Source organism: Fistularia commersonii, chromosome 9 (genome assembly GCF_037954325.1).
Source record: "Fistularia commersonii isolate RoL2024-O1a breed Wild chromosome 9, RoL_Fcom_v1.0, whole genome shotgun sequence".
Lineage (NCBI taxonomy): Eukaryota > Metazoa > Chordata > Actinopteri > Syngnathiformes > Fistulariidae > Fistularia > Fistularia commersonii.
In genome coordinates this window covers 2,274,811-2,289,122 of record NC_141292.1, presented here as the reverse complement: position 1 = coordinate 2,289,122, position 14,312 = coordinate 2,274,811, and the positions used below count along the sequence as shown (strand labels likewise).

At 40.6% G+C, this 14,312-nt stretch overlaps 2 protein-coding genes across 3 annotated transcripts; one reads left to right on the top strand and one right to left on the bottom strand.

Annotated features, from left to right (window-relative positions):
• Nucleotides 1-365: 365 nt before the first annotated feature.
• On the top strand, nucleotides 366-3,871 carry dolk (dolichol kinase). Its single transcript, XM_086151860.1, has 2 exons — nucleotides 366-495; nucleotides 1,505-3,871. The coding sequence occupies exon 2, from the start codon at nucleotides 1,629-1,631 to the stop codon at nucleotides 3,198-3,200; it is 1,572 nt and encodes a 523-aa protein (XP_086007986.1). The 5' UTR covers nucleotides 366-495; nucleotides 1,505-1,628; the 3' UTR covers nucleotides 3,201-3,871.
• Nucleotides 3,872-5,300: 1,429 nt separating this feature from the next.
• Nucleotides 5,301-11,779, bottom strand: phyhd1 (phytanoyl-CoA dioxygenase domain containing 1). 2 transcript variants are annotated; one of them, XM_086151861.1, is made up of 11 exons: nucleotides 11,572-11,778; nucleotides 10,101-10,259; nucleotides 7,988-8,063; nucleotides 7,844-7,891; nucleotides 7,716-7,771; nucleotides 7,218-7,280; nucleotides 7,116-7,137; nucleotides 6,914-7,042; nucleotides 6,716-6,832; nucleotides 6,506-6,632; nucleotides 5,301-5,587 (listed from the first exon to the last, which is right to left on the bottom strand). In XM_086151861.1, exons 1-11 carry the CDS (start codon nucleotides 11,602-11,604, stop codon nucleotides 5,539-5,541), a joined length of 879 nt encoding a protein of 292 aa, XP_086007987.1. In that variant the 5' UTR covers nucleotides 11,605-11,778; the 3' UTR covers nucleotides 5,301-5,538. The 2 variants fall into 2 exon arrangements, with proteins under 2 accessions (XP_086007987.1, XP_086007989.1); XM_086151863.1 differs by lacking the exon at nucleotides 7,218-7,280 and having other exon boundaries at nucleotides 11,572-11,779.
• Nucleotides 11,780-14,312: the final 2,533 nt, after the last annotated feature.

The window sequence follows — 14,312 nt, the reverse complement described above, 5'->3', positions numbered from 1 at the left end:
TATTTAGTCTTCTTCGTTGGTGTCTTTCTTCTTTTTAGATTATTTTCTTCTATTATTGCAACAATACTGCCATCCATCTAAAGCGCTACGTCGCCGTTATTTTCTTTCGCTACCAATTTTCCTCACTCTTTGCCAGTACGTTATGATCTTAAATGCTGTTTTTTTTTGGTCTGCCCTTGACAAAAAGTTATTGGACCAGTTTATGTTGATAACGGAGCCCATGTAAATATATGAATTCAGGTTTTTATTTTTATTTTTAACGTAATGAGAAATATATGTAATTAATTATTATATGGGGGGGGTTCAACGCCTTTAAGAGTTAAAAAAAAAAAAAAAAAAAAAAAGTTGGACCACGTGACCCGGCTGTCAAACATGGCCCCCTCCTCCTGGGTGTGAATAGAGCGACAGTTGACAAAAGGCAGAAAATTGTCATAAAAGCACAGCACCGATCGATCTTACAAGCAAGCATCGCTCGGATAACACCGAACCCAAGAGGTAAGTCGTCCCTCATCGTCTTGCACCTCGTGATTTCCTTTCCTCCGGCCGCTCGGAGCTTTGCAGCGTTGTGCTAACTCCCGAGTCAGCTGTCTGCTGCAGGCTGCCTGCTGCTGTTGCAGCATCCTCGGTTGGCACAAGGACGTGGGCTCGGCCTATTTCTCGGATTTGTGTTTGCATAAATTCGAATATTGTAATTAAAAAAGACTGATGTTATTTTACATGAGCTCGTAAAGATAGCCAGGACGTTCACCAGGCTGGAAGCTGACTTGCTAACCTCCTAACCCCCACTGGAACAGACGTTGGATGTGGACACAACATAGATTGCTAAATTCACTCGAGGAAAATATGCATTTGGGACACGGATGATGCAGATAAACTCGCTGTTTCACTCTCTAAATGGACTAAGCTGACTCAAGAACCTGGTAAAAAATAATGACTAGGGAGTCTCACATGTACTCATTTTGGTGGATCTCCTCTGTTCATTTATTAAATCATAAGAAAAACCAACACGTGTAAGAAGTTGATGTGCATTTAGGAAATAGAGAAGCTCCATTTGTTTTTGTGTTTTTATAGCACTGGTATCAAAGGGCAAGAGATCTGACTTTATTTATCAGGTAAATTTATCTTATCCAAAACAGTAACTGAACTTCCTTGTTCAGAGAATATCCAAGTTTTTCTCAAAGTCCCTTATCATTCAGTTGTAAATATATTCAACATTCTCGCTAAATGGGCATTTCTTTTATTGGATGTTCGCTGTCTGGTCAATTTTCAAGCAATTTCCTGTTTTTTTATAGACCATTTCTTCGCATCTCTGTAGATCATCGCACGGTTTGCTTTTTTAGATTTTGTGATTCCCTCTTTTCGAATCTCCACACAAAATAAACCTTTTTAATATCACGTAAAAATGCTAGTGTTGAGTTCTGCCGCATATGTTCCAGTGCAGTGAAGTTTCAGGCATTTAACCGCAGCAACAAAACATTAACGTTATTTCATTTCTTAATTCCAGACATCCCGACGAAGAGAGAAGCGCTTGCCGAACGATGACGAGCGTCCGCACGAGGAACTAACAGAAGACATCCTTCGTTGTGACAGACGTCCTCTTCAGAACCAGCAGCCGCCGATCCGCAAGCATGCAGATCAATCCGGTGATCGTGGAATCCACGGTGGTTTTGGCCGTCGTGCTGTGCGTCCACATGGCGGTCTGGAACCAGCACTCCTGGTGCAGCATAGCCCTCATCATCCAGGCTTTCTACGTTCAGTACAAATGGGATCGCCTGCTGCAGTCGGGGGGCGCGGTGTTCCAGTTCCGTCCTGCGGCGAACAGCGGCATCGTCCCGGCCTCCATGGTGATGCCCCTGCTGGGCCTGGTGCTGAGGGAAAAGTGCTCGGACTCGGGGAACGTTTACTTTGAACGCTTCTCCATGGTGATCACCATCACGGGGATGATGCTGGCTTTGTTTCTGTCCTTGATCGCGCTGGGAATCACGAGACCCGTGCCCACCAATACCTGCGTGATCGCCGGCATGACCGGAAGCGCGATCCTCTACACGACTAAGCAGACGCTGACCGTATCGGAGGTCATCGAGGTGTTGGAGGTGCTGTTGATCTTCGTCTATCTCAGCCTGATCGTGCTCTACTTGCTCCCGCGCTGCTTCACCCCCGGGGAGGCCCTCCTTATTGTCGGCGGAATCAGTTTCATCGTCAACCAGCTCATTAAACGTTCGCTAAATCTGACGGAGGTGAAAGGCGACCCCATAAACTATTTCTTGCCGGTATTGGTGGTCGGCTCGCTGCTGCTGGGAGTCTTCTTCGCCTTGCTCTTCTGCTTCATGGAGTCCGAAACTTGGGTGTCATCGCTTTTCTTTCACATGATGACCGCCGTCCTCGGTTTGGGGATCCTCATGCCGTGGCTCGCCCTCTTCATCGGTCGCCACCCCATCATGTGGCTTTTGGATTTCGCCACGTTAAACGACAAAAGACTGTGTTTGCTGGGGTACTGGGTGTTTCTGTGCGTCGTCGCTTCCTGCGTCGTGCTCCATCAGAACTACCAGCGCCAGTCGGGATCCAAGAAACACCAAGCTTCCACCGTCGTCAGGAAGTACTTCCACCTGATCGTCGTGGCCACCTACGTTCCCGGACTTATATACGACAGGCAGCTGTTGCACGTGGCGTCCGTGGGCTGCTTGGCGGTCTTCCTCTTCCTGGAGTACATACGTTATTTCCGAATCAAACCCCTGGGTCAGCTGCTCAGGCAGCTGCTCACCCTGTTCCTCGACGAACGGGACTCCGGACCGCTCATCCTGACCCACATCTACCTGCTGCTGGGTATGTCTCTCCCCATTTGGCTGTTTCCCGGCCCCTGCGCCCCGAAGGGGAGCCTCCCCGGCGCCGCCGGCCTGGTGCCTTACGCCGGCGTCCTGGCCGTCGGGGTCGGAGACACGGTGGCGTCGGTGTTCGGCAGCACCATGGGAGAGATCCGCTGGCCCGGCACCAAGAAAACAATGGAAGGAACCGCCACGTCTGTATTCGCGCAGATCATCGCCGTGGCGATGTTTCTCATCTTCGATGGAAATATCAACTTGAACTCCACCTACTCGTGGATCGTCGGCTCCATAACCCTGGTGGCCATGCTGGAGGCCTACACCTCCCAAATAGACAATCTCCTGCTCCCGCTCTACCTCCTCATCCTGCTGTTGCTTTGACTGGACAAGAGAAAGAAATGGGACGGGGGGGGGAAACTGATCTCCAGAAAGAAGGGAACGGCGAGCGACGAGCGGAGTCTAAAATTTTAAGAAATACGAAAAGATAACGGCGGAAATAACAAAAATCCATTTAGGAATCACTGGAATGAGGAGATGTTTTTTTAACAGCACAAAACTAACGTCTTGAAAGTGTTATGTTGGCAACTGAACAATGTTATACTCGATTTTTGTTTCTTAATGTATTTGGCAACACGCAAGGTCTTAATCAAGGTATCAAAATAGGCTTGGTAGATTACGGAAGTAAATGAATATCGTGATAGTCCAAAGCGCTTTTCTACGATAATGATTCCAACCACAATATCTGCCGAGGACAGAGGCAACCACGCGCTGTCGAGGGTGACGTTTCAAAAATTAATTTTGTGAGATATCGATTTGCTTTTTGCACCCATCGAGACGGCGAGCGTTCCGTTTGGCAGATCTCAAGATTGGAAGAAAAACAAACATGCAATAGGGCGCGTAGGATAAGGGGGTTATTTGTCCCTTTTTAAAGTCATTTCTTGCATATTTTAATTCTTCTTATTTATAATATTTAAATGTTGCTCATGGTCTATTTACTCAAGGCATTGAGTAAATTAATTTAATTAACAGTGGGGGGGGGGGGGGGGTGGAACCCCCCTCGCCCCTAAACCAAAAAAAAAAAACCTCTAAAATATTAATATATTGTCCAGTCTGATTATTTCAGCGTTCATGGCTGTGTAAGAATTAAGTAAAATAAAAAGAAACGGGTTGTGTCATCATGGGTCGCTAGGCGCGGTGTACCTCTCCAGCTCTTACTTGACCAACAACACCAAGAACCTCTGAATCTAACGACAGGAGCAAAATAAGAAAAACGGCCCTCGAAAGTGCACGGAGTCCTGAACGGACGCTGCAAAGTGGCGCATCTCGAACATCGCGGAGAAAGTTTTCCCGTCCTGTACTTTTTGGTTTTTGCTGCAACCGGACACACGCCTTGGTATTGCCTTCGAAGAACATTATTTAGCTCATTGATTATGTCTTGATATGTGTATTGTATTCCATCCCCAATGGCAATATGAAGGACTTTAAGCTGACTTTTTTGCCTTAAGACATATCTTTTCTATCACATCTTACCAGGCATCACAGAAGCTGTAGATGAGAGCATGGCAGTCGTCCCTTTCAACTCTTCTTTATAAAGGGCTGGTTTATACTTTGATACGGTAGAAACTCACTCCCCCTGCATGACACTGATGTGAAATCTAAAACGTGTACACAAGCAGGGTATATTTTTGTATTTCGCTCAATATGTCAATGGTTTGGTGGGACCCCTTAATACAGGTACACTTAATAAATGCAGTACATTTCCTTGTGGTTCTGAGCCTCCGGACCCTGCATATTGTTAGTCTGTACAATCTATGGATATATTCTGGGCCAAAATGACAAACATGTCTTGTCTAGTAACTTTTTCTTTCTTTTATGGCTGCAATCGAACTTATTTAATTAATATTTTCTTCATATCCTAAAATGTCACCAGGTCGCATTTAAAGATGGCACTCAAGAACCCACTACATTATTTTCAGCATGGATTTATTACCAGCTTCTGGTTTTGCATTCATTTGTAAAAAAAGTGGTTTTATTTTTCTATTTTAATACCGTGGTGACAATTTATTCGAATGCATGATCCGACTGCGTATTTATTTGCGATTCTCCCTTTCATTTTAACCATGTGATGTTGCATGCTGAATGAATAAGAAAAGAGACAAAACAAATTGGCGTCTTTTTGTTTTTAGTGTTATCGGACCGGTCTGTATGATTTAAAACAGAATATTGAGCGAGGGCTGGGCAATGTGGAGATGTAGCTTCCGAATGCCCTTTCTCAATGCATAAAGATGTATATAAATCCCCCAAAACAAAAAAAAAACACCAAAAAGTATTTAGAAACATGGTCAAAATCCTGCTAACGATTTTCGATCCATCACACAATGAGATATCAATATATTGCCCAGCCCCATATTCACCTCCTGCTTTATCAAAATTAAGCATAAATCTGTGATGTTGTGGCTTAAAAATCCCTCTTGCAATATATTGACTGTTTTAATTGTTTATTTCACATTTATTTATTTGACCAATTTGATGGTGATCATGATTAAAAAGTAGATTCAATAACCAGTTGTCCTGTGACGTGTAAATTGATCCGTGTGTTGGTTATTTAAAAAAATACAAATTGGATTTTCCCAGAAAATAAAACTCTGTCTCGTTGTAGAAATCAGGTTAAAATAGTTTGATTTGCCAGAGAGAAGATGCGTCTTGTCCATGCAATCCATCATTTTGTATAAAGAGGTGGAAAAGGGAGCTCCTCGGTCGGCTGCAGCCTTTGAGCAACAAAAAAAGTGAAAGATTACCCGTTGAGTATAAAAACAGACGTTATCAACTCAGCCTGAGACATAAGTTGTACTTAACAAGATTATTGATATTATTTGGGACAAAGATAAAGTATGACAAACTCAATGCAACTATTCCAGACAATAAAAATAACAAAGCTGTATATTCTCTGCGCGTACAAATACTTTTATTTTAGTATTCTAAAGGTGGCAATTATCAGATTAGTCAGATTAATCCATGGAGTTTCACTTGTTAATAAAAAACATGACTAGTCTGTCGGTAACATTTTACAATTGTGACCATGAGGCAGGAGAACGGCGTGCCTCACTCAGTGGATTTTCGCAGCTGTTTTATGATCGCTCGGCACGAGAAACAAGTAGCACACATGTAGTTGTTGAGAAAAAAAACACTGTACATTGGAAATGTAGTTCATAGCAAGAGTGTTTAAATATTTTAATAGCGACATACAGCAATACGGTCTTAGTGCGGGGCATGCTGGCATTGCGCAATCTATGTTGAGGCTCAATGGTCCACTGCCTCACCGCACGTCTCAGTATTTGAACAGTAAATGTGAAAATCCTGCCTTTTTGAATCAAAAACAATCTAAAACTGGTGAGGGTAAATGAAAAGTACCTTTATTGTGCACATCACTGATAAATATGACCATTTTTTTTTTTTTTATTATATTTTTTTTTTTTCTTTTCCAGATTGGCCAGTGAGGCACGGACTCTCCTGCCTCCCCGAAACAAGTTTACAGCACTGTCTACAATACAACCATGAATATTTTGGAGTACTTGTAACAATTCTGCATTGAAAATACTCCATTTTATGCATCGGTACCCCTGGTTGTAAAAGTTTTAGTTTATCTCGAAATGAAATTTGACAAAAAAAAAAAAAAAAATTCTCACCAGTTGTCGGGGCTCCAGACGGTGTCCTGGGATTCCATGACGTGGAAGGTGTAAACGTGCCGAGAAAGATCCGAGGTGTTCGCGTGACTGCGATGCACGACCTCGCCGTGGATCAGGATCAAACTGCCTAAACACACGGGGACGCCTTAGACTCAAATGTCGGCACACAAAAAGAAACAACGCCCTTCGACGGGGAAAACTGTGAATGACCTTTTTTGACTTCTACTTTGACGAACTTATCCTCGTCGTACGTCTTTTCCGTACCGATGAAGTCGGTCAGGGGGAACGTGCCCTTCGGGCTGCGTACCATTCGCCGAGAAATCCCACCTGAGGGGAAAAGAAAGGTGTAAATAATGAGTGTGTTCATGATTTAGCCTAATGGCAGGAAGAACCAGATTGGAAACCTACTTTTGTGTGTTCCTGGGATGAACCACAGGCATCCATTGTTGACCGTGGCGTCTTCCAGGGCGATCCACAGTCCAATAACTCTTCCCAGAGGCTCCGTGTACAGAAACGTCGCATCTTGGTGAGACGTCACTACGAGAAACCGGTATTAACGCTTGTGTCGCTTACGAACCGAAATGTTTTGAAATCAGGTCAGGTTTCTTACCTTGCCCACCGATTCTTGGTTGCTGGAAACAAAAAGCAAATTGCGAATCACCGTTTGTGAGGAAAAGGCTTTTTACTGACTGACGCTTAAGAGTTGACTTACCTTAAAAATGTACATGCTCTGCACAACCACGGGACGGACAAAATCAAGCTTCTTAAAGATTCCCTACAAGAGAAACTACACTGCTCAAAAAAATAAAGGGAACACTTAAAAAACACATCCTAGATCTAAATGAATGAAATATTCTTATGAAATACTTTGCTATTTACACAGTTGAATGTGCTGACGACAAAATCACACAAAAATGATCAATGGAAATCAATTGTATCAACCCATGGAGGTCTGGATTAGGAATCACACTCAAAATTAAAGTGTAAAAACAAACTCCAGGCTGATCCAACTTTGATGTAATGTCCTTAAAACAAGTTAAAATGAATCTGTGTTGCTTCCTGAGTGGACACTATGATTTCACACAAGTGTGATTGACTTGGAGTTACATTGTGTTGTTCAAGTGTTCCCTTTATTTTTTTGAGCAGTATATTTGTAATTTCTCCGGTATCGTGAGAAGAACCGCATCTCCCTCGGATTTCACTCACTTACTTGAATTTTCGGTGAGTGCGTTACCCTTTTGTACAAAGGCTCGTAGGCGTGCAGAGCTAGAAAAAAACAAAAAGTCCCATTAGTTACCGACCGTTTTTTTTGCGATTTGATCCGATTACAAATCTTACCGTGTCCGACTTTGTTCAGCGCCAACTCTTTCGGTACGACAAATTCCCCTGCGGACGCGAATGACACAGCCCCTCATCTTTAAACCCATTGTTCTCGCGTTGCTTTAAGAAAAATAAAAAAGATTAAAGAAAAACGCCGCCTACCTTTGTCGTCAAAAACATCTTTTTCGAAGAAAAAACGGATCTTATCGCCGCTGGTCATGAAATACTCAGCATTTCCCTGCAGGTTAAAAGATAAATACGGGTCACCTGATTTTCCAGGGAAAAAAAAAGATTTTGTTGCAGAGATGAGAGACGTAACGGAATATTATAGAAGTTTATTTATCCCGAAGGAAATTCTTTTGTCGGTTGGCTGTCGGTGGAGTTGTCATGTGCAATAATTCTCCGTAGGAACAATCGATCCGTTGTCTTCTGCGCAATAAATGTTTCTACTACACAAAATGACTACATGTAATCCTATACTTGTAAATACATATATATGTTACACATATTTTTACATACCTTTAACCTTAGTTTTATTTATTTATTTAAATAATTACTGTTCTTTTTATTTGATTTTTATTATTCGCTATTTTATTCTTTATTTTTATATAGAGTTCTATTTTGATTCTTCCCCACTTGAGCTGCTTTCAATGACAAGCAATTTCATGAAAGTATTCTTATTCTGTCTTATATTATAATCCAGAAATGCTGAACACTTGAACCTCACATAGAATTGTGTGCAATAAACCCTTTTTTTTCACTTTTTTACTTTCTTTGTTCTGCTTATTCATCTATTTATTCTTCTACATGTGATTTATATCTTAATTTCTTTTTAATTATGTTTTTTGTCTTTTATTTTTTCTCTTATATTTCAAACCCAGAGATGCTGAACGCTTGAACATCACATACAGCACTGTGCAATAAACCCTTTTTTTCTACAAATCCCTTTTTTACTTCTTTACTTTTATCCATACTACATATTTATCTATTTATTCTTCAAAATGTTAGTTATATTTCAAAATTTTCTTATATTTTTGGTCATATTTTTTCTGTCTTATATTTTCGAACCCAGAAATTCTGAATACTTGCACCTGACAAAGAGCACTGTGCATTAAGCCCTTTTTTTCTACTTTTCACTTTTTTTACTTCTACATATTTATCTTTTTATTCTTCTACATGTTATTTATATTTTAAATTTTTTAATCATATTTTTGGTCTTTTATTTTTTCTGTCTCGTATTTCTAACCCAGAGATGCTAAACACTTCAACCTCACATAGAATAATGTGCAATAAAACCTTTTTTCCACTTTTCATTTTTTTACTTTTTTTTCTTTCTACATATGTATCTATTTATTCTTCTAGATGTTATTTATATTTTTAATTTTTTTTTAATATTTTTGTTCATATTTTTTTCTGTCATATATTTTCTAAACCAGAAATGCTGAACACTTAAACCTGACATAGAGCACTGTGTATTAAACCCTTTTTTCCACTTTTTACTTTTTTACTTTTTTTGTTCTACATACAGTATTTATCTATTTATTCTTCCCCATTTTATTTATATTTAAAAATTTTTAAACATATTTTTGATCTTATATTTTTCTGTCTTATATTTCTAACCCAGAGATGCTGAACACTTGAACCTCATATAGATGAGTGTGCAATAAACCTCTTTTTTTCCCCACTTTTCATTTTTGTACTTTTTCTTTCTACATATTCATCTATTTATTCTTCAAGATTTCATTTATATTTTAAATTTTTTTAAATATATTTTTGCTCTTTTATTTTTTCTGTCTAATATTTGAAACCCAGAGATGCTGATCACCAGAACCTCACATAGAGTGCAATAAACACTTTTTTCTCCACATATCACTTTATTACTCCTTTACTTTTCTTTCTACATATGCATCTATATATTTTTCAAGATGCTATTTATATTTTTTAATTTTTGACATACAATTTATATTTTAAATTTTTTGACCTATATTTTTGGTCTTATATTTTTCTGTCTCCTATCTTTAACCCAGAGATGCTGCTGTCGTCGTATTGTTTTGCTGCTTTTTCAGGTTGTTTCTGTTTCTCTTTTTAATTCCACTGAACCTGAGAGCCGCTATCTTTAAATTCCATTGCATTCAATGTAATGACAATAAAAACTCCTGAATCCTTGAATCCCATACGAACGCCCGGGTTCTTGTACTCGTCCACAATGCCCACTCATTGGGAGTTTGGACAAGGAGAAAAGTTCCTTCTCGAGCATCAACTCCCAGGAAATCACCTGTCTTTTGAGCTGGTCCTTCTGGTCGGTGGAGAAGGTGGTGCGGCAGTGGTCCGGGACGTCCATCTCGATCACGATCTCAGCCATCCTCCGTCGCAGCTCCTCGCACTCCTGGGCGGTCAGGAGACCCTCCAGCACCACGTAGCCGTCCTCCATGTACTGCCGAGATGGAAGTCAGAGCCCGCGGTTACGTCCGACAAGCGCGATGAGCACGCTTATACCACAGCTACAACAACGCAACTGTTGAATGTTTGCATCAACACCAAGTCATCGTCTTTATCGGATCAATAAAAGCGTGATGAGGTTCTTCAGTTTCGCTGTTGTTGGCGCTGACATGGAGCAAACTTGACAAAAAAATAACCGTTGTTGAATAAAAGCCTGGAACCAAAACCTTGTTCTGCCCAGGGGACTTGTTTCTTTTAACTTAAGGCATTAGGAGTTGTTTAGTTGTTTATTTATTACATTTTCCCCAGCTGTTTGTTTTTTTTTTCCCTTTCAGAGGCATAAATAAAGTCCACTAAAGGAGACGGGAGTTTTTATCTTCGTACTGAATTCCCGGAACACACAGAGAACTGAAACCTATTGCATACTTGGAAAAAAAAAAGTTGGATTATTTTCAACAACATGATAACGAGGGGAAAAAAACAGCAAAGAATAATAATGGAAGTTTCTGTACGCTCCTTGAACAAATATTTTATAACTGTTGGACTGTTTCTAAAAAAAAAATCTAAAATATCTAAAAAAAACATCTAAAAACATCACTGAAAAAACTTGAAGATCATAAATATTAATTGAGATTGAGCAATTCAATGATGCACCCAATTTACTCTTATTTCAACTCGTATATCAAAACTGCATTTTGTACTTTTTACTAAAAACTCATGCATCTGAGCACGACTCCATGGCTTGTCAGCACTAAGAAGGGATTAAGGTAATTTTTCAGTGAGAGCTTTATTAGTCCAAACTTTATAAATCCAGACTTTATTAATCCAAACATATGTGATATTTAATTGCAGATTTATTTACAGATTAATTTAATAACAGGAAGAATAAGCAAATCAAATGCAGGACGAAAATTAAAAAAAAAAAAACTATGTACAATATATACAGTAGTATACATAAATATAAAACAAATGACAGAAATGCCTTGTGGAGGGAATGGTTATAAACGTGCACATATATAAATATTATCAAATATAAATATAATTTTTGTACGAATGAGAGAGGCAAGCAGAAATGAGGTGGGCCAATGCAAATAATACATATTTTGATGATAATACCGTGTTACCTTAAAAAAATAATGCTTTTTTTTTGAAAGTGCGTAGGTTTGAAACGTGCACGCAACAGAAAAACCTATTAACAACAAATGCATTTTCCGCCTCCTGCCCTCCCGTTGTGCAGGAGTGCAACACGGGGTGAGATATTTCGGGTGAAAACGTAGAAAGAAACTTTCTGTAAATGCAACGCTCACCTTTTTCACATCGTTTTCTGTCATGAAATCCATGCTGCTTGTCTGGAGAAGGCTGGAGAATGCAAGTATGCACTCAGGGAACTGTGAACCTTGGAGGTCCGGTCATGCAATTTGTCCAGGTCAGTTAAAGTTTAACATCAATATTATTTTTTTACGTCAGCTCACCGTGCATTTACTTCCGTCCTACAAGATGGCGATTGTTGTTTTTAAAGCAGCCCCACGGTGCATTGTCGAATAGCGCCATCTTGTGGCCATCATTGGTACTGCAGTTTTAAGGGACTTGTCAAACACTGCTAAGATAAAATCTTCTTCCTTCGGCTTTTCCCTTCAGGTGTCGCCACAGCGAGTCAACTTTCTCCATCCAACCCTATTCTCTGGATCCTCCTCTCTCACACCAACTACCTTCATATCCTCTCTCACTACGTCCATAAATCTTCTCTTTGGTCTTCCTCGAGACCTCTTGCCTGGTAGCTCCAATTCCAGCATCCGTCTACCAATATATTCACTATCCCTCCTCTGTACATGACCCAACCATCTCAATCTGACTTCTCTGACCTTCTCTGCTAAACATCTAACATGTGCTGTTCCTCTGATAGACTCATTCCTGATCCTCTCCATCCTGGTCACTCCCAAAGAGAACCTCAACATCTTCATCTCTGCAACCTCTAGTTCTGCCTGCTGTCTTTTGGTCATTGGAACAGTTTCTAGTCCAAACATCATCGCTGGTCTCACCACTGTCTCGTACTCCTTTCCTTTTATTCTGGCTGAAAGTCTTCTATCCCTTCGTACCCCTGACACTTTTCTCCACCCATTCCAACCTGCTTGGACCCGTCTCTTCACCTCTTTTCCACACTCTCCTACGCTCTGGACTGTTGACCCCAAGTACCTGAAATCCTCCAGCTTCTTGATCTCCACTCCCTGTAGCCTCACCGTTCCGACCGAGTTCCTCTCATTCACACACATATATTCTGTCTTGCTGCGACTAACTGTCATTCCTCTCCTTTCCAGAGCATACCTCCACCTCTCTAGATGTTCCTCTACCTGTTGTCTGCTCTCACTACAGATCGCAATGTCATCCGCAAACATCATGCAAACATCATGGTCCATGGGGATTCCTGTCTAACCTCATCTGTCAGCCTATCCATCACCATTGCGAACAAGAAGGGGCTCAGAGCTGATCCCTGATGGAGTCCCACCTCCACCTTGAACTTCTCTGTTACCCCTACAGCACACCGTACCAGTGTCTCACAGCGAGCATACATGTCCCGCACCAGTCTAACATACTTCTCTGCCACTCCAGACTTCCTCATACAATACCAGAGCTCCTCTCTTGGCACCCTGTCATATGCTTTTTCTAGGCCTACAAAAACACAATGCAGCTCCCTCTGGCCTTCTCTGTACTTTTCTATTAGCATTCTCAACGCAAATACTGCATCTGTAGTACTCTTCCTAGGCATGAAGCCATACTGCTGTTCACAGATGCTGACTTCTGCACTCAGTCTAGTTTCCACTACTCTTTCCCATAACTTCATTGTATGGCTCATCAACTTTATCCCTCTGTAGTTGCCACAATTCTGCACATCCCCTTTATTCTTAAAAATACGCACCATCACACTTTGTCTCCATTCTTCAGGCATCTTCTCACTCTCTAAGATCCTGTTGAATAATCTAGTCAGAAAATCTACCGCTGCCTCTCCTAGACACTTCCACACCTCCACAGGTATATCATCAGGACCAACTGCCTTTCCACTCTTCATCCTCTTCAATGCCTTCCTCACTTCACTTTTACTAATTTTTGCAACTTTGTGGTCTACAATAATCACCTCTTCTACCCTTGCCTCTCTTTCATTTTCCACATTCATCAGCTCTTCAAAGTACTCTTTCCATCTTCCCGTCACTCTTCTAGCATCTGTCAGTACATTTCCCTCTCTGTCCTTAATCACCCGGACCTGTTGGACATCCTTTCCATCTTTATCTCTCTGTTTCGCCAACCTGTATAGATCATTCTCACCCTCCTTACTATCCAACCGAGCATACAAGTCATCATAAGCCCTTTGTTTTGCCTTTGCTACCTCTATCTTTACCATTTGCCATAAAATAAGATACTTCATTGATCCCCATTGGGGAAATTCTTTTGTCACAACAGCACAACAATGACAGTATCAATAAATAGTATAAATATAAGTGAGAGAGACAATTAAAAGATTGCAAAAGTCATCCACAAATAAGTAGACAGGAGAGTGAACAGCAAAAAGGATAAGACAACAGACTGAAAAAGGACAAAAAAAGACAGTAAGGGTGAGAATAGACAACCAAAACGACAACAAAAAGGATAAGAACAGAAAAAGAGTGATGGTAGACGACAGTTCGGGCATGACACGTGCACAGATGCACCTCCGGCCGGTCAGTTTAGTGCTGTCCAGACTGCTGCTATGAGAAAAATTAACAATAATAATCATAATAATATTGTCAGTCCTGCTAGTCTGCAGCCAGCTGGGATAAAAGTTTGTGATATCTTTAACGGAGGGCATGTTTTCAGTCGGTGTCATTAGGATTCTCCAGATTCTGCGGATGTGTAATAAAAATTTTACTGTTGAACAACCCCCACATACTTAATAAGTACATGTAATCGTGTACTTGTAAATACAAATATATATACACGTGACATATATTTACCTTTAACTTGATTTTTATTTATTTATTTTGATCTTTTATTGTTCTTTTTGTTTTATTGATTATTT

What these genes read in the sequence shown, in the direction of transcription:
- dolk (XM_086151860.1), top strand. Translation starts at nt 1,629, where the DNA reads ATGCAGATCAATCCGGTGATCGTGGAATCCACGGTGGTTTTGGCCGTC.
- phyhd1 (XM_086151861.1), bottom strand. Translation starts at nt 11,604, where the DNA reads ATGGATTTCATGACAGAAAACGATGTGAAAAAG. An exon ending in AGAGCATGTACATTTTTAAG is followed by an intron (nt 7,138 to 7,217) that starts GTAAGTCAACTC and finishes TTTTGTTTCCAG; the next exon opens with CAACCAAGAATCGGTGGGCA. An exon ending in CATCCCAGGAACACACAAAA is followed by an intron (nt 6,833 to 6,913) that starts GTAGGTTTCCAA and finishes TTTTCCCCTCAG; the next exon opens with GTGGGATTTCTCGGCGAATG.